This window comes from Vicia villosa, linkage group LG5, assembly GCF_029867415.1.
Source record: "Vicia villosa cultivar HV-30 ecotype Madison, WI linkage group LG5, Vvil1.0, whole genome shotgun sequence".
Taxonomy (NCBI): domain Eukaryota; kingdom Viridiplantae; phylum Streptophyta; class Magnoliopsida; order Fabales; family Fabaceae; genus Vicia; species Vicia villosa.
Window position 1 is genome coordinate 150,116,142 of NC_081184.1, and position 24,268 is coordinate 150,140,409.

A 24,268-nucleotide genomic window follows, 5' to 3' on the forward strand; every position below is an offset into this window, starting at 1 on the left:
GAGAGAGAGAGAGAGAGAGAGAGAGAGAGAGAAAGTGGAATAAGACAGAGCGTTAGGAATGTGATGTGATGAGATACTTTAAGAATGAAAGAGAGAAAGGCATGTTGGTAAGAGTACTAAAAAGAGAACATAGAGAGAGAAGGAAGTATGGCGCCAAAGAAGAAGAAGAGGAATCAATCAATCACTCAACACCAAACAAATTATACGCCCGATTCAAACTGACCGACTGTTGGTTATTTTGTGCAATCAATCGTGTTGGAGTGGGTGTCGGGTTAATTTAGTTGTTTAATTTGAATATTATATGGTTGTTTCGGTCGGACTCGGATAATTATTTTAGATCCGTTAAAATTCGAATCTAACCGAACTCATCGTCAATTACCCGTGTTTAACAATATGTAATTTTAATTTTATGTAATGTGATGTTTATAATCTTCATGCTTTAAATAAATCGAATCGTTGTTGTTTGTTATTTTTTTCTGTATCAGACATTATTTCGGAAGTACATTTTTGAATTCTTCTAAGGGGAGAAAATCGGAAATGCACTTCCGAATTCACCTATTTTTCTGGAAAATCAATTTATTTCGGAAGTGCATTTTCGAAACCATATTTTTTCTCATGAAAAGGTGACTTCGGAAATGTTTTTCCAAAATTTAGGGACATTTTGGAGTTTTCGCCGCAGGTGACCAAGAAAATTAGGGGGTGGGGGGTAGGGGTGTTCGCGGTGCGGTTTGGGCGGTTTTGAAGAAAAAAATCATCCGAACCGCAAGAGAAAAAATCGTGCAGTTTGGTTTGGTTCGGTTGTTTTTTTAAAAAAATCCGAACCAAACCAAACCAAACTAATACGGTTTGGTTCGGTTCGGTTGGTTCGGTTTTTTAAAAATATTTTATTGAACCATATAAGAATATAAGAGAGTAGAGGTTATAGAAAAATAGGGAAGATGTATATGGCAAAGAAGGCGCGATAATGCTATTAGAGATTTGAGAAGATCAGGACTAAAATCATATGTGTAAGGATGAGAAAATTATTCGTAATCATAAGACTAAGGTATAATAGATTTAACTTTGGGTTGGATGTGAGTTAAGTAAATTTAGGTCGTAACATAATGCGGTTTGATTCGGTTTGGTTCGGTTTACAAAATACAAACCGCAAACCAAACCGAACCATGCAGTTTTGTTAAAAGATGACCCAAACTAATGCGAACCAAATGCAGTTTTTTGCGGTTTTGGTTTGGTTTGGTTTGGTTTGCGGTTTTCTATTGGGTTGGTTTGGTTTTGAACACCCCTAGTGGCGGGTGAGGAAAGAAATTCTCATACATTATTACCTAATAGAATAGATAGAAGATGAGGAGTGAGAAGGTGCTGAAACTCATTCATGTTCATCTCTCAAATGTGTGTTGTTCACAGTCCCTTCACTCATGTTCCCAACAATCATAATTCACTCTTCAGAATTTCATCTCCAATAACACTCCACCACCTCTCCAAGGAACCAATCCCCAAATTAACATTCGCTTCTTCTTCTTCTTCTTCTATTCTCCACAACGTCGTCGTATCTAGCAATGAACGAGATTCGAAGGAAGACAGTGAATTTTTTGATGAAAATGAACAACATTTGAAGGAAGAGAATGAATTTGTTGAGGAAAAAGAGAGGACCAGAAGAACCAGAATAGGACTTGCTAACAAAGGAAAAGTACCTTGGAACAAGGGAAGGAAACACACTGCAGGTACTATTTTAGGGTTTAGGGTTCATTTTATCTTATTATTACTATTTATACCTTTTTTCTGTAACTAATTTGTTGCCAATATTATTGCAGAGACCCGTGAGTTAATCAGGATTAGAACATTAGAGGCTATGAGGGACCCCAAGGTGAAGTCAAGTAAGGTTTTTAAAATACTGTTGCCGTCGCGATTTCGGTGTCGCGACACTGATTGTGGTCGTCGTGACTACAATTTCTCGTGACTAATGATTTACTTTCAGTGATTTATTATGTTCCTCTAAAAAATTTCAGGTGAAGAAGAAGATGAAGGGGTTTACCCGTTCTCATAGGTAAACTGTTAGATAAAGCTAGGTTAAATTTAGATCTAAATGGCATAAAAAGAAATTGACATTAAACAAACTTCAGTTTTTCTTCATACCATTCAAAAGCACAAACATACAATATAAATAGTTAGGGTTAGACCCTCTAATTGGGCTAAGACAGCAAAAGGGCCCAAAAGCAACAGCCAAAAACAAAGTTAAAATAATACTATCAGCACCTATTTAATAGTAAAAGTCTTTAAGTAAAACTGAAATCTTCTTTTCTCTATTGGGCCTGCCCAACTTCTTATCAATACTCATGGGCTTGTTGAGAACCTTGTCCTCAAGGTTCACACTAGAAGAGTCCAAGTGCACAATTGTCTTGTTGGGCCGCTGGGAAGGTGGGTCGGGTAGGTCTTTGGACGAATTAGGGTTTGTGTAAGTCTTAGTGGGACACGTGTTGCTACTAGCTGCTGCCGCTGAGATACCATTGGGATACAGCTGTATATGGGCTGGCTTTTGAACGTTGGGAAGCAAAGCATAATCACGTGAAAGATCTCCTCGAGCCTTGTGTTTTTTTGAAAGTGCAGAACATGTGGGTCCCTTTGGTACTTGATAAGGTTGAAGTAAATCTGTGGAACTTAAAGACTTACGTATCACAATCTTTTTTTCGTCCTTCTCTCTCTCAGTTTCTTCAAAACTACTTTTTTTCTCTAAAACGTTTCTCTCTTCCTTTTCCAAAAACATAGAAGCTGTTTCCTTTTTTTCATCCTCACGATCAGTCTTCTTGCCAACCACCAGCAATGAATCTCCATCTTTAGTGGTTGCAGTTTCGGAAGCATGAAGATGGTGACCCGAAGGTAAGAGATCCCTCTGTTTGTTACTTTCTGAGTTTGTTAAAGGCTGTGATGCTAATGTCTGTTGTCTATTTTGTAGGTTCTCATCATTAGGTAACAAAGAGCTGTCCGGATCTGTAAGAAACGGAAGAGTGTGGGACGGAGGAAGAGGTTTAAAATTATTCATGGGGTCATTTCCGAAATACGGTCGCAGCAAAGAAACATGGAACACTGGGTGCACACGAGATGAAGAGGGAAGGTCTAGCAAGTAAGCAACTTGGCCCACTCTTTTAATGAAGGTGAACGGTCCACAGAAGCGGGATGCAAGTTTCTGTGAAGGGCGTTTCTGAACAGTTTGTTGACGGTACGGCTAAGCTTCAACAGAACACGGTCTCCAACTTGGAAGGTAACGTCGCTCCTTTTTGTGTTTGCTTGTTTTTCCATCTGGATCCTACTTTTCTGAAGGTTTTCATTCAGAGTTTTGAAGATCTGTTGCTTTTGTTGCAGGATGTCTCCAACTAATGTCTCCGAGGTAGATCCGTTGACATAGTCTGAGATAGATGGTGGGTCGCGGCCGTAAAGAGCTCTGAACGGTGTCATACCTATAGATGAGTGGAACGAAGTGTTATACCAGTACTCTGTGTGATGAAGAAACTTGTACCACTTACTCGGTTGGGAACTGACAAAACAACGAAGGTACGTTCCAATAGATCTGTTTATGACCTCTGTTTGACCATCTGTTTCGGGATGATATGCTGTACTGTATTTTAATATTGTGCCTTGTTCTTTGAAAAATGTTTTCCAAAAAGTACTGAGGAACAGGGGGTCCCGATCTGATACAATGGACTTGGGCTGGCCATGAAGACGTGTGATCTCCATTGTGAAACGCTTTGCCAGATCTTGTGCTGAAAAGTGAGAAGGCATTGCAATGAAGTGAGCGGACTTTGTGAGCCGATCGCAGACGACCCAGATGGTGGTGTGTCCAAAGGAGTTAGGCAGTTTGGTTATGAAGTCCATTGAGATGTCTTCCCAAGCTTGTTTTGGCATAGGTAATGGCTGCAATAATCCTTTTTTTTTTCTGTGTTAGGTATTTGTTCTGTTAACACACTTTGCACGTCTTAATCAAACTCTTTGCTTCTTTGTATATTCCGGGCCAACTGAAAGAGGTGGAAATACGGGCTAGAGTGGCTTTGAGACCTGAGTGTCCAGCAGATGGGGTAGAATGAAACTCCCAAAGAAGATGAGTCCGGATCTGTTCTGTTTCAGGTACGAAAATTCTGTCTTTGTAAAACAGTAACCCTTTTGAAAATTTGAAGTCTGGATGAGTAGTGTTACTGAGTAGTGTCCTGACTGTTTGTTTACCTCTTTCATCCTTTGCATAAAATTTGCGTAAACTGGAGATGATGTCTGGAATCGGTGAAGACATAGCTAGCAAGGTGGGCGTATCAACACTGTACTTTCGGCTCAGAGCATCGGCTACCAGATTGGATTTACCAGGTTTGTAAAAAATCTCAAAGTTAAATCCTTGTAGTTTTGAGGCCCATTTCTGCTGTTCTGGGGTTTGTATTTTTTGGAGCAACAAATTGCGTAAGCTCTTTTGATCAGTATAGATATGAAACTCTTGACCAATCAGATACTGACGCCACTTTTTTATGGCTTCTGTTACAGCGAACATTTCTCTAACGTAAACAGAAGCTGCCTGCATTCGAGGACATAACTTTTTGCTGAAGAAGGCAATGGGATGACCATCCTGGGACAAAACAGCACTGATAGCCACGCCTGAAGCATCTGTTTCCACTATGAATTTCTTTGTAAAATTAGGTAAAGATAGAACCGGCATGTCAGTCATTTTTCTTTGTAGTTCTGTAAAGGCTGCAGCCGCCTCTGTACTCTAAACTAATTTAGTGGAACGCAACAAATCGGTGAGCGGAGCGGCGAGAGAGGCGTATTTCTTTACAAAGCGACGATAGAATCCGGTAAGACCTAAAAATCCTCTGAGTGCCGTGAGTGTGCGTGGCTGCGGCCAATCTAGATTAGCTTTGATTTTTTCTGCATCTGGTGCCACTGCGCCCATTGAAATGACATGACCTAGGTAATGAACTTTAGAAACTGCAAACACACACTTTGACAACTTGACAATATAAAAATTGGTCATAAGTAACTGAAAGATAATCTGCAAATGAGCAAGGTGATCAGAAAAATTAGTGCTGTAAATTAGGATGTCATCAAAAAATACTAAAACAAATTTTCGCAAGTAGGGCCGCAAAAGATTATTCATTGCTGATTGGAAAGTTGATGGTGCGTTAGTCAAGCCAAAGGGCATGACCAAGAATTCATAGTGTCCGTCGAAAGTACGAAATGCTGTTTTATGTGTATCCTCCGATGCCATTCGGATCTGGTGATAACCTGAGCGTAGATCTAGTTTGGTGAACACTTTTGCTGAACCGAGTTCATCAAGTAATTCATCTATGGTGGGTATTGGGAATCTATCTTTAACGGTAACTGCATTAAGGGCGCGGTAATCCACACAAAAACGCCATGTGCCATCCTTTTTTTTTACTAACAGAACCGGTGATGAGAATGGGCTGTGACTAGGTGTAATTAGACCATCTTTTAACATGTCATCAATAATGGTGGTCATAGCAGTTTTTTGGGAGTGAGGATATCTGTATGGTTTTACATTAATAGGGGCAGTGTTGGGAAGAAGGTTAATGTGATGGTCATGGGTTCTGGGTGGAGGAAGGCCAACATGGTTTTGAATTTTTTTTGAGAATTTGTGAAGTAGGTTGGAAAGTTGAGGGTGGGTGTTTTTGGGTAAGTGTTCTAGCGGGTTGGGGTGTGGGGTAGACATAGATGTGGAAGTGGGCTGAAAAAGCATGAGATGTAAAGAAGCAATTGAATTTTGGTGGATAAGTTGTTTAAGTTGGTGAAAAGTTGTTTGTTGTGGGTTAGAGAAAGAATCCCCTTGGATTGTCATTGGGTAATTTTCGTGGTTGAATGTAATTGAGGGCACTGAGAAATCTGCTTGAATGGGCCCAAACGTCCGCAACCATGCCATGCCCAGAACGACATCTGCCCCTTCTATTGGAAGCAGATAAAATGGCAGACTGAACTGTTTTTCTTGTAGGATAAGTTTGACATCATTACAAATTCCCTCGCATTGTAGATGGGAACCGTTACCAACCATCACTGAAAACTGTGGAATTGGGGTAGTAAGAAGGTTAAGATGATGGGAGATTCTGGGTTGCAGAATATTATGTGTGCTACCCGTATCTACTAGAACCATTACTGTTAAGCCACCAATTAAACCTTTGAATTTAAGTGTTTGCGGAGAGAACTGACCCGTTAAAGCTTGGGTGGATAGTTGAAAATAAGTGTCTTCTGCTTCTGTCCCCATTACAGCCTCTTGTTGTTCGTCAACCAATTGAGTGTCTTCAATAATTGTGTCATCACATAATAGAATTAAGAATCTGCCCGTAGCACACCGATGTCCGGGAATGAACTTTTCATCACAATTAAAACACAATCCTTGGGCTCGTCGTTCTTGGATTTGGGTTTGAGACAATTTTTTAATGGGCAAGTTGGAAGGTTGTTGGGTGGAAGGGCTTTTGGGACAGAATGTGGATTGGGCTAGAGTATTATATGGGTGTTTTTGGTTTGGGGCAGCAGATGGGGTAGTAGTTGATTTGTGATATGGGTTAACAAAGGGTTTAGGGAATTTAGGCTTAGAATCATTAAGTTTGGCTTCAATCAATTTAGCTAACCCAATAGCTTGTGAGATATTCGTGGGTCTTTGAATTGCCATTTCATTTCTAATATCAACATTAAGACAAAAAATAAAGCAATTTAGTATAGCATCTTGTGGCAGGCCCACCACTTGATTCCCAACTGTTCAAATTTTGTTTGATACTCAACCACTGTTCCTTCTTGCTTTAACTTAAACAATTCTGCTTGATGATTGTCATAAGTAGATGGGCCGAAATGCAACTCTAAAGCTCTTGTAAACGAGGCCCAATCAGATAATAAATGACTATTATGCATCCATTTAAACCAACTTAAGGCATCATCTTTCATGTAAAAGGATATTAATGATAAACGATTTTCCGGAGGCATATTATAAAAATTAAAAAATTGCTCCGCTTGAAATAGCCAATCAAGAGGTCCGGAACCATCAAACATAGGTAATTCGAGTTTAGGGGTACGGGCTGTTGGTAATGGTGGTATATGGGAGAGATTGGGATAAGAGTGTTGGGAAGGAAATTGTGAGAATGGGGGCTGTTGGGAAAAAGGTATGGTGAAAGGTTGAGAGGAAGATAGAATAGTAGGAATAAGGGGGTATGGGACGAAGGGTGATGAGGTGGGAGGATTAATGTAACGGTTAGGTGTTGGCTGGGGGTGTGTAGTTGAAAACGTTGCAGAATTTCTCAAGGGTGTGTGTGTTGGTGACAGATTGTGCAAATTAGGTGGAGGAACCCTAAAATTAGAATATAGGTTCTGTATCATACCTGAAGTGACTGCTGTTCCATGAACAGTATTTGAGGTAATCGGAGGTACTGTTCCGTGAACAGTAGCGGACCCAGCAGTGGTCCCGGATCCGTGAACAGTAGCGGATCTGCTTGTTGTGCCTGTTCCGTGAACAGTAGCAGAAGGGGTAGTAAGGGTTTGCTGCAGCTCTTTTTGAAGAGAAATTTTGTGAATGGCAGCCATGAGGGAGTCAAATCTAGAGTCTTCCACACTTTTGTCATTATCAAACCGTGTTTGGAGGTTGGATAATTCGGTAGAGATTTGGTGGAATCTTGCATCCATTTGCTTTTGTGTCTCTTGCATTGCATTGTTTAGGTTTAAGGTAGTGATTTGAAGAGCTTCTTCTAAAATTTCTTTAGAAGAAGGGTTGGGTGGTTTAGGGGGAGCCATGGGAGGGATGAGAGGAAGGAGATGAAAGCACCAATGTTAGATAAAGCTAGGTTAAATTTAGATCTAAATGGCATAAAAAGAAATTGACATTAAACAAACTTCATACTTTCTTCATACCATTCAAAAGCACAAACATACAATATAAATAGTTAGGGTTAGACCCTCTAATTGGGCTAAGACAGCAAAAGGGCCCAAAAGCAACAGCCAAAAACAAAGTTAAAATAATACTATCAGCACCTATTTAATAGTAAAAGTCTTTAAGTAAAACAGAAATCTTCTTTTCTCTATTGGGCCTGCCCAACTTCTTATCATAAACACCATTCCTTCAATTTGTAACAAGTATTACAAAGGCAAACATTCATTACAATATTGTTGCATAAAGAACTCATCTAGATATCAAACTATTTTTTGCATAGTTGAGTAGAGATAAAACTTGTGTCTCTCCTCTATTGATAACTATCTTGCTGGGTCTTTTCAATCTACCAATCTTGCTTCTCAAAATAAGTAGGTGATATTTTATTTTTGGGTCAAGTAGCCTAGTGGCTACAATTCATCTTTTAAAGGTGAATAACTGGGATGTCGCAAGTTCGAACTTGCGTCCCTGCTTCTGATGTCCCCACACAACTACCAACTGAGTTGATTTAACAAGACCGACTACATAGGTGATATTTAAACGAGTTTAATTGTTTAGATTTAAATGCGTGTGATAGCAAGATGAGTTTAGAATTTTGGGTTGTTGATAATGGACACCGGGATTGTCAAAATTATAAATAAATAATGGATATAGGGAGATAATTCAAATGGCCTAAGAAGGTTTTCAAATACCTTTTTAACATAGTAAGTTTTGAGAGAATTGGATTGTAGAGCTTCAGGAGGTGTAAGTATTAGATTATATTTGTCAATTGAATTGATAGATGAATCAGAATTTATGATTGAGTGAATGTGAGTTAACATTTATGTCTCTGGTTTGGAGTATGCAGATCAAAGCAAAATGGGAGAAATGAGAATTTGTTATTATGTCAAAATAAGAATGTGCTTTAGAAGGGGTGATATAAGAAAATGTGTGATTTGGCACAAATAGAGCTCATGTCATGTGTCATTAGAACGGTGCGCTACTCTGATTTAATATATAGATTTTACTAAGGAAAAGTGTTCTATTCTAATATTATATTTGTAGACAGATATTGTTCATTCTGTTGCTCTCAAAGTCTCAATTTCCCTGAAAGATACTCTAAAGTAAAATCTTCACTTGTAAATATTTTCGAAAAGAAATTTTAAGCTTTTTTTTATTAAAATTCTTTGGTCTGAATATCAAATGAATATAGCCAATGACAATTCATTTTCCAATCTATTATCAACCTTCATGCAGTGAAAAAACCAAGGCAAAGATAAGTTATTCGCAGAGTCGTGTATGGCATGAGAAGAGACGTGTATGGCATGAGCAGCTGAAGTCAAAACGGGAAAGGGAGCTATTATTCCTCTTATGGAAACAAAACATAGCAAATGCAGCCATGAAAGGAGGGAGTGATCAGGAAGAGTTAGATTGGGACAGCTATGATAAGATAAAAGAACAATTGGAGCTCCAGAAAATTTTACGACCAGAGGCAAAGAAAAAAAGAAAAGCTGATGGCAAAGAAACTCATTCAGTCATGGACGGAAAACATAGCTAAAGCAGCCAAGGAAAGAGGGAGTGGAGAACAAGAACTAGACTGGGATAGCTTCGGAAAGATAAAAGAAGAAATGTTTCTCAATAAGCTTCGGCGTGCTTCAGAGAAGGCAAAAGCCAAAGAGATTGCAAAAATAAAAGCAAAAATAAAAGCAAAGAAAGAAGCACAGATAAGAGCAAATAAAAGGGTAATTCTTACTCAAAAGGAAAGAGATCTCCGAGAGAGGACTAAATCAAGAGAGAATAAAAAGAGTCAACCATACAAAAATACAAAGCAAGACAAACATGCCTTGGAAGCTACTCACAAATTCAAACTTGGCTCTAAATGAACTAAAGTAAGCATTCATTATTTCCTCGTTTATTTATTGTTTTTTATATAAATGTTACCTGGTGTATCAATTAAGAAGAACAGTAATGTAACTATGGGAGAAAAGGGAGATTACTATTAATTAAAGTGGCACTAATGTTGATATATCTGTCTTCTTTGCTACTAATGACAATATTTTTTTTTAGTTTCCTGTCTTCAGAATCATGTTAGTAACAACATCAGCAGTGAAGTAGCTGAAAAAGGAGAAGCTCAACTGATATCACATTTCTTGCATTCTAAGTTTTAACTAACTACTTATGTGTGTATTTAGTTTGCATCTTGTGACTACGTAGTTGACGAGTCTATATGTAGACTGACAAACTCGTCTGATTGTTTAATATCATGATATATGTACTTAAAATCTATAATGCTTATGGAAAATTTGGTCTTTTCTTTTACCTTCAAATGTTGTCTTATTTCACTTATTGGCCAAAATACTCAAAATACTGTGGCCTATAAAATCTAGTTCTAACATAGCCTCGTATAGTTATTCTCATAGTTAATGTATGTTTATTTTTGTTGCTAGGGGTGTATTTGATGCCTCACATTTGGCCATTTTCCTGCTATTTTGTTGCATTTTGCTTTTCTTATTGGAGCTTGCAATAGAACACTAAACTATGCCTCTGAAAAATAGTTGTGCTCCAGTTAGTGAAGCAACATACATGAAACACGAGTTATCATGGTGAATTGACTATGCAAGGAGATAAGATTTTCCAAGAGCCAGTGCTTTAGTCCCTTTTAGGTCAACTTTTTGTAATCTTTAGGTTTTTTACGGCTAGATAGTCCTCATGTGCCTATAAAACTTGAGTATCAATGGAATGGTCAAATGCATCCTTTCATCCTTTACGTTTTGTCATAATAACATTTTGTTTTTTTAGTATTAATGGAATGACCAAATGCATATAACCTTGAGTATTAATGGAATGACCAAATGCATCACACCGGAAATTTTGAGTATTAATAAAATGGCCAAATGCATTCCCACCAGAAGCATGCTGACATAAAGGATGATCTTTCTTCATTTATGTTGGAAATTTTGAGGTTGTTTTTTGTGCATTATGAATTTTTTGATCTTACTAACATGTTCATATCTTCATCACTTTAAAATTCTTTGACTTCTTCAACTTTCAACAAGACGATTGAGCTCAATTTCCTGCAGTTTACCAAACAAAGTAGCAAATTCTTAGAAGACAAGTCTTTAGGCTGCGGTTTAAGCACATGAAAACATTGTTAATTAAATCCTTATTTTGAAAGTTGTACCCAAAATTCTTAAGTGATTAAAAATATGAATGAACCGTTTTTTTCTTCATATCTTGAGTATTTTCTTCATACATATTCTTGTTCCAACATTTTTCAATCTTTCTCATAACTTTTACTCCACTAAATATAAGCTTAGCGCATCTCCCAACTTCTACGTCATTACATTCAAGTCAAGATCATTCATCTCTACCATTTGATAGGTTTCTCATTTCTATACTTTTTTTTAATTCTTGATGCATGCATTTCTTATATAGGTTATAGTTCATGTAAATAGGGTTGTTATATTTGTTTTGTCCTAAATTGGATTTGGTAGGAACTTTGAACAATTGAGGCATATGATTCGTAATACTCTATTTTTGTTTTTGTTTTGGGTTCGTGCAACTTAAATTTTGAAATTCAGATCCTTAGTTCAGATTAGGGGTGGCAAAACGGGCCGTGGCTCGCCGGACCGGCCAGCGCACTCGCCCTCCATAAAATGGCGGGTTGGGTTGGGATTTTAGGCCCGCAGCCCACCAAAACCCGCCGCCCGTCAATGCTCGCCCCTCCGAAACTCGTCGTCCGCCAAAGCCTGCCTCGCCTATTCGTTCAGCCTATTCCGCCTTAAGTCCGCCATTTTTTTAGTTACTTCTAGTAATTCTAATTCTTGATGGTTTAATTTCTACATTTATTTGTAAATATATGCAATTTTTTTTTTAAAAATAATATTTGTTAAAGAGATGTTTTATAAAAAATTGTTTTAAAAAATAAGTGAAAAAAAATTGAAAGGTAAAAAAGTATTAATCTATTAAAAGATATAAAAATAAATTAATAAAAAATTAGGCGGGCGAGCTTGATTTTTAGGCCCATTTTGACTTGTCGGACAAGCCCGTCCCGCCTTTTTTTTCACGGGCATAAGGCGGAGCTGGCGCAGGGCGGAGCTGACGGCCCGTTTTGCCACCCCTATTTCATATAGTAAAATCTGAATTTATCTGTTTTGTATTTTCTTTGTTAATCTGGCTCGCTATTACATTATTTTCGCTTATGATATGCATTTTCTTGTTTGATTATAAGAAAAGTGACTGACGACCAACAAAGAATGAGACATAGTAGAGCAACCCAACATGCTTCAGTGTGCATTTTTATATAGGTTATAGTTATGCTACATTAGGTTACATGTAAATAGGATTGTTATATTTGTTTTGTCCTAAATTAGATTTGGTAGAAACTTTGAACAATCGAGGTATATGATTCGTAATACTTTATTTTGTTTTTGTTTGGGGTTCGTGCAACCTAGATTTTGAAATTCAGACCCTTAGTTCACATAGTAAAATTCGAATTTATCTTTTTCATATTTTCTTTGTTAATCTGGTTCGCTATTACATTGTTTTCTCTTACGATATGCATTTTCTTGTTTGATTATAAGTAGGGATGAGAATAGGGCAGACCGGCCTACAGGGGCCTATAGCCTAGCCCGTTTAAGGTCAGGCCAGACCAACCCTATTTGATAAAAAGGACAAACTTAGGCTTTTATAAAAGCCTATTTAATTACATAGGCCAGACTTAGGCTATTAAAATATCATATGAAGTCTTATAGGCCGACCTATATATATATATATATATATATATATATATATATATATATATATATATTAGAAAAAAAAGCTAAATAGGTTAGTCTATATATGCATATATAATAGAAAAAATATAAAATAGACCGGTCTAAATATTCATATATAGACCGACCTATAAGGCTTCTTAAGTAATATGAATTAATTGAAAACCTTAATGAGAAAAAGGCTTTTAAATAGGCTTTCAGATCAGGCCAAGCTTATAAAAAGGCCAAGCCAGGCTGAAAAAAGAGCCTATAATAGATCAGACTCAGGTCTTGTAAGTTTATGGCAGGTCAGACTCAGACCTTATAAAGCCAAGCCTAGCCTATTCCCATCCCTAATTATAAGAAAAGTGACTGATGACCAACAAAGAATGAGACATAGTAGAGCAACCCAACATGTTTCAGTGCGCATAGAGAAAGATATACTCTCACTACCCATAGTTGGAGAATCGTCATTTACTAATGAAGTATCGTCTTCACGGGTACATGTATCTTCAGCTCAATTATAAAGCCTCCATTGGTCTAATACATGTTGTTAAGATTATTAGATCACTCTAGAATCAGTAGATCTGAGGCATTCAACGAGATTTTAAAAGATGATATAGAAAATAAACAAGCAATGACATACCATGCAATGAATGAAATGCCTAAAAATATTGACAGCTGTGGGATTTGAACCCACGCCCTTTCGGACTAGAGCCTGATTCTAGCGCCTTAGACCACTCGGCCAAGCTGTCTTTGATGTCTTGGTCCCTTAAGGTTGAAGATTCATTATTCAGCTTGAAAATTGTATAAGTTCAATATCTAATAGCATACATATTTGCTACACTAATTTTATTATATTTATAATTAAAAAAAAAGCTTTTCTGGATTAAAAAGGCTAAGCTTGTGACATAATTAATGTGACAAAAATACTGCATTTTTTATGGGATGGTCAAAATCAAAAGTGTAAGAAACATGATTACCACATTGAGGGATGGAGAAAATTTGTTAACCGATCCTACTAATTTGGTTGCACATGCAGTCAATTACTCACTAACATTTTTTGTTTTGCAGGTGAAGTTCATGATTCAAACTTGATTGATATTATTCCTCCTTTGGTTGATGACTTCATGAATGCTCTACTCACAACTATTCCCTCCATATAAGAGACCACTGCTGGAATTTTTAGTCTTAGAAAGGAAAGTGTCTTGGGCCCTGATGGTTTTAGTGGAGTATTTTTTCCAAACATATTAGAATATAATCCAAAGTGATGTCTCCAATGCATATGGGAGGTTTTCAACTCTGGATGGATACTCCCCAACTTCAATGCCAATATTATTATTCTGCTTCCTAAGACTAGTGTTGCTGACTCCATGGATATGTTTGATCTAGCTCTTTCATCTGGCAGTCTTACTTTCAAATATGCTTATAACATCTAAGTCTTCCCATTTTATCATGCTTGACTAGGCCAATTTCATTTAGAATTTGGATCTTCCTCCGTCAAAATTATTCATGGTTTGGCGCCTAATGCATGGCAAAATGTCTCCTGAAGTGTTCTGCTAAAACTTACATTCACACTTTCTTTCAATGTTCTTTTGCTTTCAAGCTTTGGCATTAGCTTGGCAAATCTCTCAAGTCTTCTCTTTTGATATCTTCTATCGATGATATCTGGATTTTTTACAACAAAAGTCGGTCCTCTCAAGGTTCCTTGATCTTAAGACAACTATTATTTTCACCGTCTCTTCAATTTGAAGTATTAGAAATTTGACTAGACATCAAAACAAAGTTCCTCATCTTCATTCAAAAATTTCTAATATCGTTGTTCAAATCATAATGGTTGGTAATAAAACTTTGCTCCTATCATCTTCTTTGATAACGAACTTTAATCTTCTCAAAACCTTCAAATGAACATTCATCCGTGCTCCCATGGTGAAAGAGGTTCTTTGGAAGCCTCCAATTTAGAATTGAAGTGTAATTGTGATGGTACCCTTACTCAACAATTTAATGGCTGTGGGGCATCTTTAAAGATATCGAAGGCAACTTTATGCTTGCATTTGCAAATACAACTCTTAGTATCACTTCTTTACATGTTGTACAGTCTTTAGAGCTATAAATATTAGTAGGAATAAAGCATTGTGTAAGCTATGGATTAAGTGTGATTTGTTTAGCAGTTCAGACTTTTTCAAAGGACATCATGGTGCCTTAGCAACTTCGAAACCATTTGAATCATTGTAAAAATATCATTGCAAATATGTCTTTTGTATCTCACACACATTTAAGAGAAGAGGATTCTTGTGCGATTTTTTTCCCTAACATAGAGCACATTTCTCCTATAAATCGAATATCCTCTGCACGCAATTACAAAGACTAACCCTTGAATCGGGAAAAACAATAATAGGTGACAAAACTCTATATCAAAAAATTTAATACAGCTACATACCCATAGTTAAGTTCGTACCCGGAATCTCTAATTAAGTTGGAAGAAATCTCTACTATCTCGCACTCTTGTTCATAAGAGTATCATATGTATGCATACATGTCTTTAATGCTTCAAATTTGTTTGCAATTTCATTCTTATCCTTAAAATTAATTGAATGATACTAGAAATATGAAATTGACAAAATCTCAATTTGAAATTAACCCTTAAAACACTTCAGCGTCTAGTTGGAGAAAGGGGAACTCTGATTAGGCAGCACATTTGAGCCAACTAAGTTGTAGATAATTGAACTATATATAATTTATCGAATCAGTTCCAAATTTCCTTGTTGTGCCTCTAATGGCAGTCTCAGCCTCTAGAGTTGAGGGCTGCCTGCTCCATAGTTATCACCCCCCAAAAAAGGTGTCTACATCATATACACTACCTTATATAAATTATCAGCCCAATTTACATTAGTGTAATGGTTATCAATGCAAAAACTGAATCACTAAAGGATCTGAGTAAGCCTCAAATAACTATATATACAATATGATGACTTAATTGAAAAGAAGACAGTGTACATCAGACTAGCATCAATATAATAAATTCAGTTGATCAGTATGTGATACCCTTCAAGATTTATTTTCTACTCCGGCATCAGATTCTTCCTGACAAACCTGTTTCTCAGTAAATATTGGTGGATTGGTCGCCGATCCGTGTATCTAGTTAAACCAAAAAAATGAGACTAGTATCAGAAAAATAAACTATCTAGTTCATTGAAACACTCATGCAATTTCATAATTCAGAAATGCATACCATGGAACTGGATTTTAAAGGTACATTATCACTAAGAGGCAACATTGATGAATCTGAGGGCCTATGGAACAGCAAGTGAGCTATAGACCGATCAATGGGATTTGTAGTAGTTTCCATGTTCACCAACCCCGGACACCTGTATATACAAATAGGTGTCATTACACTCTTCGATGAATCGTGGTAATTATCTTTTGATCTCAAAATGCTTCATTTCCAAATCATCAATATTTATCTTTTCACTCTGTCAAAATGAACTTCTACAAAAGCAGAACATGAAACTACTGCTCAATATTATGTTGCATCAGCATTTCAATGTTAGATTTTTGGTTCCTAGGTAAATGAATGTGATTTCTTATTCACATAATTAGCTATTGTTCTCCTAGGTGCATGAATAATTATACATATTCCAATGTATTTATTTATAATTCCAACAGATATGTCTATGGTTGTTGATTACTAACTACGAGAAATATAAAAGACAGATGAATGAAATAAGCCATACCTGTTAGAATCCTGTGTCATTACTCCTTTTGATGCTTCAACATCATTGCCCATTAAAGCACTTGCAGTAGCATCAATATGTCTTTGGTCAGCACTTCTGGCTAAGCGGTACAGGCTGTCCCTTATGCATAGTTTGACTTTAACATCCAACTGCAATCAAGGAAACTACATGTTTACAAAAGTACATTATGAATTTATAACCAACTGAGTGAAAAAAAATTTCAGGCTTCAGATTATGGTGGCCATCCATATAAACAGGTGTTGTGGCCTATGGGATGAACACTACGAATATAGGGATACAGTAAGTGTCGGTGTATGGCAGCTGGTAAAATCCGCCAAGCTATAACACCCTGGCAGAAATTTGACAATATTGGTAGATAATAACTATAACATGGAAATTGGATTTTCTAAAACAAGGGGTGCACTGTAGAAAAAGTATAGTTATAGTAGTTTATTTGAAGAAAGTAGATAGAATTTAACAATAAAAAGTAGTTATAGTTATAGACTTATAGTAATTACCGATTAAAGTGATTTTCTAAATAATAGTTTAAAAGAATAATCCTCACTTTAGAGTAGTTAAATCCAGCACAGAATAACTTTTCCCCCAAAAACTGGGCCTTACTCTGAATTCTAAACCATTCATAATAAAACCTCCTTAAACCAGATTTGGTAGATGCCTAATGTGCTGTGTTTTAGGAGCACCATATTTACAACACATTCATATGGCAAGCATAGTGACAGAATAAATGTTAACACAATCTCGAAAAGAATGTTAATCATTGTGAAGAAACTGAAATCAGAACACAGGATCGAAGAATAACATCGCAAAAGATTCCAATACCTGATCCAGGACCTGTTGCAACTGGCAAAAGCTAGCTGCTTCATGTGAAATTCCATCCAATGCAGAGCTCATAGATGAACTTTCCTGCACATTTGATGACTCTGTTTCTGGTGAAAATCCTTTGCTAACTCCCCCAACTTCACTATGGCCTTCTTTCACATTTTCAAACTGACGTCCTACCTGATGAGCTGAACCTGGACTTTTGAATCGCATAGAATTTTGCATTTTTTCACTTTTGAAACCCCTACTCGTAACTTTTGCATCATTGTAAAGATATTGATTTTCTTCTATATAATTTGTTTTCAAGGCAGTAGCCTCCAAAGGATTACCATGAGAACTCTCCATGTTTGATGCATATGATGGATATTCATCGTGTTCAGACCTTGATCCAGACGAGGCAGGGAGGGGGGTATAATTTGAAGTCTGGCTGCAATCTGGGTGCATTGCGGGAGTTTGCATCTGTACACAACCCAAAGAATCAGATTCCATGTTTGGTCTTTGTTTGTGAATGCTACTCTGGGAAGTGACCCCACTAGACGAGGCTCCATAGGGTTGCTTCAGATTTGCATGTTGCTCCTCGTGGGTATAAGGATGATCAGAATCCCTATTCTGGGAAGTGACCCCACTAGAAGAGGCTCCATTGGGTTGCTTCAGATTTGCACGCTGCTCCTCGCGGGAATGATCAGAATGACCATCTTTTAGAAAGCTATTTTTTCTCTTTCCCGCTGATTGCTTTAACAGTTGCCCTTGTATCTGCCAAACAACGAGGCTGTTCATAATATGAAATTCAAGAGACAATTTCTTTCTGTTTATAAATACCCCTGAATTAAATAGACTGGACAGTTAGATCACTTTTACCATAAAATAAAACACAAACCCAATGAGTGGTACAAAACACCAAAAATATAACAGCTGAAATTGAATAAAGGTCAAGCCCAATATTCTACTTTAAAACATAATTTACATAAAATAAAAGATGTAATCACTTGATTGCTGTCAAAAAATAGTTATCACTTGATCCCATTGATGAACTATATTATGCAGCAACTCTAATTAGGATAAAAATGAATACATCACATATTGTCTCCATAATTAAACTTTTTTTTAATCCAATGGAGTATCCATTTATACTATTGTGTTAGAACATATAAACTATATTTCAGACTAATTTAAAATGACTTAAGACTAAGTTACATATTTCCTTTATAATGATCTGCTTCCTTATTTAATTATGATTAGAAGTCCTATAAAAGTATAAATGATGACTATTGTCTTCTCTTCACATAACATCACTTTTATCTTTCTTTTCCTCCTCATATAGACCTCCTCCATCTAAGCCTCTATAACATCAAAAGTAATAATTCTACTACAATGCATAAATTCTGGCATCGTCAGTTATATCATTGAAATGTCAATATTGATTAGGTCTAATGCAACATTGGTTTGTTCAAATTCTGCTATGCTATGGCAACATTGATTAGGTCTAATGCCATACGTGTAATGCCAGAAATAAATCTATAAATTCAAAGGCTTCAACAATTTTAACAAGTTTAAAGATAGATCTTAAACTTATTATGCAACATTTATATGAGGTTCATTTGGTGGGTGCATATCATAGAGCAATAGTGGTTTGATTGAATTCTGCTATACTATGGTGTCACCATTGCTACTATTTGACAACATTGATTAGGTCTAATGCCTTCATCATAGCGTACATGTACTGCCAGAATTGAATCTATAAATTCAAAGGCATCAAAAATTTTAACAAGTTAAAAACTGAACTTAAATTTATTATGCAATATGTTTATGAGGTTCATTTTAAAAGAATCCCACACAAACGGCAACTACGTATTTTAAAAGTGACAAATGCAGAATCCAAATTAAAATTTGAATCTTCTAAATAAAATATGGGATAGCCAACCTTTTGTTCAGGCATCAAGTCATCCGTAATACCCGATTTCATGTCTGATTCCCCAAATGTTGATAGTGAAGTAGGAACCACGTCAAGATCAACCTCCATTTCACACCTCAGTTTTTTATCAAAAGGAGATGATTTTTTGTCACAATCAAGAATTGGCAGACCTTCAACATTGTCCTTCAGATCCATATTATAATCTGATTCTGATATACTTTTCAGTGGACTTGCATCAGCAGGTGAAAACTTGAAGTCAGATTTCAGGGCATCGCCAACAGTTTCTTCAGTTCCATGTGATGATGAGAGCCAGCAGAATTCATCTTCATTATCTAGGCTCCCCATTCCAAAAGTTGAGTCATAATTTCTGCAATTTTAAAAACTAATATTCAGGTATTTAGGGTAATCATTATGAATTGACTAGTAACTCATACAAATCAAGTGGTGAAAAAACTTCTGTCGAGAGAGAGATCTTACAACATCATCCTATCAACATCTTCAAAGTTGTCTATGTCAAGCCATCTATCAGTATCAAGAAAGCTAAGCTCATTGTCAGGTTGAGATATATGATTAATTGAATATTGAGACACACTATCATCCTCCAACAAACTCTTGTTTCCTAAGATACTACCATTTGCACAAAGCTCACAATTGCTAGACTCTATATTGCTGCCCTTGAAACAACGATCAGACATACTTGGTGATGCTGGCCTTTTCTGTTCTTTGCTTGAGTCACAATTACACGGAGAAAACAGATCTTCAGGTTTACAAGACCATGAACCCTTTTCCACCATTCTTTCTTTCTGGTTCTGATTTGGGAGCATTGCTCTTTACCTTGAGTACAATAGCTCCTCAGGTAATCGGCAGTTTAATGTTACTTTTGATACAATATATAATTCATGAAGTAATTTCTTACTATCAGACTGTATTGCAAACTGGTCCTTAAGTTTGTCATCAGCGTGGAGCACTATCTTATCATCCGTTTCAACAAATTCATCCAACACATTACCTTGAAGCTGTAACACCAAAAAAGTTTAGAAAATTACTTGCAATAACTTAGCATCAAGAACATAATAAATCCATGCACACATATCATCAAAACCATTAAAGAGAGAAATGCAAGTTTTCATTGTTTCCCAAATTTCAATATATTTTAGAGAGAGAAAAGCGACTAAAATACATGATGGGATAAAAACATTTATCCTTCAATGAAAAATATTCGAGTAATATATTTCTAAAGCTCACAAGAAATGATTTTGATATCATACCAAACAGCATAATTCAACTTCTTAATTTGTGGAGTGGCAAACTAGTGAAAATTTTACGGAAACACCCTTGCATAAGAGCCTTTTGAACTTGAAGGATGGAGAATGCATAGCCTACCTACCTTATGTTGAAACTCATTTAAATTTCATGGAAGAATGAGATAGATAACTATCAAATTCACACCCACTGCATTGGAAATTTAAAATAGAAATGATCAATGAAACAAAAAGCAAATGTTGGTTGATTCACAACTGCCAAAGATTACTAAAATATAAAGTTCAATAGGAAAGGAATGCCCACACTATTTATTTATTTTTGAAAGGTAAAATATTATATTAAATAAAGAGGGGAAAATAGCCCATCAAAGTACAAATGTAATCATATAGTACAAGACGTACCAAATGAAAACACTAGATAAAAAAAAATAGAAACGGATAACGAAGCAGCGAACAAAAAACCGACCACCGGCAGAAGAAGAGAAGAAGGGAAACAGTAATAAAACACATTGTACGAGCCCCACTCCAAAAAAGAAACCAAGTTCAAGTCAACAACACCACCATCAACAGATCAGCAACCACCAAGAAAAGAACTCAAACCACAGGCACTCCCAGAGCAGGCCAAAAAATCTCGATCCGCTATTGGTTGACTCAGAGGATAGGGTTCTGAAGTCATACCAAAAAAAATACATGAGTTCCTCGATGATCTACCCAAAATCCATTTCCAAACTAGAAAAATATTTTTTCCTCCACTTCTTTCACGTTTGTCGAATAACCAGAAAAGATAATGTCATTTCAATTCCTCCAAACGGTCCAAATCACATCAGGTAAAATCATAGCAAAAATCCCCTAGTCTTCGACCTCTTGCCTAAAGAGAGAAAACTCTGAAAAAGGAGACTGTGATCCCTAGGAAGAACTACCTCAACCACTTAAAGATCCTATACCACACAATACTGACTAAATCACAAGTGACGAACAGGTGGGAGACCTACTCTACCAAATCACTGCAGAAAGGACAGCAGATATCATCGGGATCAACAATCACTTTTCTCTTAAAAAGATTTAGCCTACATGGAAACCTATCAAGTGCAAAGAAAAATCAACCACTTTAGAAGGAGACCTAATTGTTGAGAATCAAGTGTGAGGAAGAAGTCTCACATTGATTAGAAAAGGGAAGAATGAACACTTTATAAGTGAGAGAACCCACACACCTATAACCTTAAGGTTTTGGGTGAGTATGTGGTGTGTCTCTCACAAAGTGTGTCCCAAATATAAAATGCTCTCTCGTTGAACCCCATCTTCCCATTGACCCATCTTACCCATCGAAAACAACCTATAGAGGACTGTCCCCAATCCAAGAGTCTAAATAGAACCTAATTTTAAGAGGACTGTCCCAAATCCAAGAGTCGAGGTATCAAACCTGATCCCATTTTCTTAGAGATACCATCGGCAAATCAATTAGAAGAATCTTCTTCTTTTGAGCCGAGGAGAGACACTCCTTTCCACCAAGAGGAAGTGTTTCCTGAACCTCCACCAAGACACTCCTTTCCTACCACCTTTTGTTCAAGAAATACAATACCCACACATACCCATATTTTTTTGGAACTTGGCTCGAAAGTCACAAAATAGAGCTCAAATTATTTTTCTTTCACCATCCCAACAAACATAAAAATTATTTTCAGTGTTAATAAGTTCTATTCTAATAATTACTAAAATTGAAATGGAATTTTTACATAATTTACACCACCAATTATTACAAATGAGTTGAATAAAACAGTTATTTAACTAAGGAAATTCTAATTTACAGAAGAAACATAACTTACTTCCACCCTATAATTTGCTATAAACCATCAAAATAAAACAAAATCACCACGTCAACTGTCAATAATAAATAAATAAATAAATAAATAAAAAGGATTATCATAAAAATAAGAAAAAATTAGCCACTGTCTAATTTAAAATTGAAGCATGAACTATAACCTTAAAAATAAAAACTAGCATAGAAATTTCTTAGATACAAACACAGTAAGTTGAAGATCTAGAACGCAAAACTACGTTCAAATCGTCATTTAGTAGCTCTCAGTCTCAATCAGTTGCATAATTTAATAAGAAAGAAAAGAGCAAGGAACGAACCTGAAATTAGAAGTAGGTTAATCTAATTTTACAGTGAGATTAGAGAGAGGGTTGATTTTGTGTTGAGGCTGGTTCTTCTGCATCGTTTTGATGAGTTTCTAGATGATTCTTATTCCATCGAAGCAAAATTTTATTTTTGTTTATTAATTTGATTGATTGATTAATTAATTGAATTAATTAAGAAAGTTGTTTTGAAAGGTATGAAGGTGGAAGCGACGCGTGGATACGAGAAATCGTGGTTCGTGGATGGGAGTAAGCACTCAGATCCGATCAGTTGCGGCGTTTTCATTCGTCCACGTAGCCCTTTATGATGGTGATTTTGACACGTTTGAAGGGACCACTGCGCCGCACCCTACCTCCTATGCATTTTTGTTTTTAAATCCTAAATCTTTAGGAAAGAAATTAGCTAAAAATTATTTTTAATTAAATTATAATAAATTGTAGAGTGTCATTGATTAGTAAAACAGCACTCTCTCCATAACAATTTATATTTCACATTTATCTAAACTAGTAACAAACCCGTGCGTCCGCACGGGTTCTGGTATGGGACGCGCATTTGTTTCAGATATATATTTTTTAATAGAAAAATGTCTGGTACCTGTGAAAAGTAATAATTGAATGTATAGAAAAACGTATGATACCAGTGAAAAAATAATAATTGAATGTATTGAAAAATGTCTGGTTCCCGTAAAAAAATAATAATTGAATTTATAAAAAAATGTTGTGAAAAAAATAATAATTGAATGCATATAAAACTTTTTGGTACCAGTAAAAAATAATAATTGAATGTTTAGAAAAATGTCTCTACCCGTGAAAAAATAATAATTGAATGTATAGAAAAATGTCTGGTACCAGTGAAAAAAAATAATAATTGAATGTTTAGAAAAATGTCTGGTACCCGTTAAAAAGTAATAATTGAATGTATAGAAAAATATTCGGTACCCGTGAAAAAATAATAACTGAATGTATAGAAAAATGTCGGGTAGCCGTTAAAAAATAATAATTGAATGTATAGAAAAATATCTGGTACCCGTGAAAAAATAATAACTGAATGTATAGAAAAATGTCTGGTACCCGTGAAAAAATAATAATTGAATGTAAAGAAAAGTGTCAAGTACCCGTGAAAAAATAATAAATGAATGTATAAAAAAATGTCGGGTACCCGTAAAAAAAATTAATTAAATGTATAGAAAAATGTCTGGTACCCGTAAAAACATTTAGATCAATAAAAAATTTAATATAAAATATGTGAATAATTAAAAAGATAAAAAATATAATAAAAAATAAAAGCTAAAAAAATTATGATGGAATGTCATGACATCAACTCATGACATGGCGCCTGCAGAACTGGAAGAAAGATTCAGTTTGTACTTAACAGATACAGAATATTCTATGTGAATATTATGTAATCCTATGTGGCGCATATTATGTAATCTTATGCGTTTGTACGGGTTCTGGTACGGGACGCGCATTTGTTTTAGATGTATATTTTTTAATAGAAAAATATCTAGTACTCGTAAAAAAAATAATAATTGAATATATAAAAAAATGTCTGGTACCTGTAAAAAAAATTGAATGTAAAAAAAAAATCTGGTTCCCATAAAAACATTTAGATCAATAACATTTTTAATACAAAATATAATTTTGTTATAAAATATGTGAATAATAGAAGTAAAAAATGTAATAAAAAAATAAAAGCTAAAAAAATTTTGAATGAAAAAGTATGAGAAAAATTTTAAAAAATCTTGTAAATATAA

At 35.8% G+C, this 24,268-nt stretch overlaps 2 protein-coding genes and 1 non-coding gene across 11 annotated transcripts; 1 reads left to right on the forward strand and 2 right to left on the reverse strand.

Annotated features, from left to right (window-relative positions):
- The first annotated feature begins 1,317 nt into the window (after window positions 1–1,317).
- Window positions 1,318–10,004, forward strand: LOC131607771 (uncharacterized). Of its 2 annotated transcripts, XR_009285406.1 has the most exons (5): window positions 1,318–1,721; window positions 1,812–1,864; window positions 2,007–2,044; window positions 9,134–9,765; window positions 9,958–10,004. XR_009285406.1 is itself a non-coding variant. In XM_058879731.1 (4 exons), the coding sequence occupies exons 1-4, from the start codon at window positions 1,373–1,375 to the stop codon at window positions 9,432–9,434; spliced, it is 741 nt and encodes a 246-aa protein (XP_058735714.1). In that variant the 5' UTR covers window positions 1,318–1,372; the 3' UTR covers window positions 9,435–9,903. The 2 variants fall into 2 exon arrangements, 1 of the variants encoding a protein (XP_058735714.1); XM_058879731.1 differs by lacking the exon at window positions 9,958–10,004 and having other exon boundaries at window positions 9,134–9,903.
- Window positions 10,005–13,305: 3,301 nt separating this feature from the next.
- Window positions 13,306–13,385, reverse strand: TRNAL-CAG (transfer RNA leucine (anticodon CAG)). Its single transcript has one exon. It is a non-coding gene; the product is annotated as a tRNA-Leu (tRNA).
- A 2,089-nt stretch (window positions 13,386–15,474) lies between these two features.
- LOC131603142 (protein LNK1) lies at window positions 15,475–22,672 on the reverse strand. Of its 8 annotated transcripts, none has more exons than XM_058875411.1 (9): window positions 22,512–22,662; window positions 20,500–20,568; window positions 20,033–20,132; window positions 19,594–19,950; window positions 19,126–19,483; window positions 17,205–17,957; window positions 16,365–16,513; window positions 15,863–15,998; window positions 15,475–15,768 (listed from the first exon to the last, which is right to left on the reverse strand). In XM_058875411.1, exons 4-9 carry the CDS (start codon window positions 19,938–19,940, stop codon window positions 15,679–15,681), a joined length of 1,833 nt encoding a protein of 610 aa, XP_058731394.1. In that variant the 5' UTR covers window positions 19,941–19,950; window positions 20,033–20,132; window positions 20,500–20,568; window positions 22,512–22,662; the 3' UTR covers window positions 15,475–15,678. The 8 variants fall into 8 exon arrangements, with proteins under 8 accessions (XP_058731394.1, XP_058731393.1, XP_058731392.1 ...); XM_058875410.1 differs by having other exon boundaries at window positions 20,385–20,568; XM_058875409.1 differs by lacking the exon at window positions 20,500–20,568 and having other exon boundaries at window positions 22,512–22,672.
- Window positions 22,673–24,268: the final 1,596 nt, after the last annotated feature.

Coding starts and splice junctions, on each gene's coding strand:
- LOC131607771 (XM_058879731.1), top strand. CDS start 1,373: ATGTTCATCTCTCAAATGTGTGTTGTTCACAGTCCCTTCACTCATGTT. Junction 1,865..2,006: donor AGGCTATGAGGGACCCCAAG/GTGAAGTCAAGT, acceptor AAAAAATTTCAG/GTGAAGAAGAAGATGAAGGG. Junction 2,045..9,133: donor GGGTTTACCCGTTCTCATAG/GTAAACTGTTAG, acceptor ACCTTCATGCAG/TGAAAAAACCAAGGCAAAGA.
- LOC131603142 (XM_058875409.1), bottom strand. CDS start 19,940: ATGCTCCCAAATCAGAACCAGAAAGAAAGAATGGTGGAAAAGGGTTCA. Junction 16,514..17,204: donor TGCAACAGGTCCTGGATCAG/GTATTGGAATCT, acceptor CCTTGATTGCAG/TTGGATGTTAAAGTCAAACT. Junction 15,769..15,862: donor CTTTAAAATCCAGTTCCATG/GTATGCATTTCT, acceptor TGGTTTAACTAG/ATACACGGATCGGCGACCAA.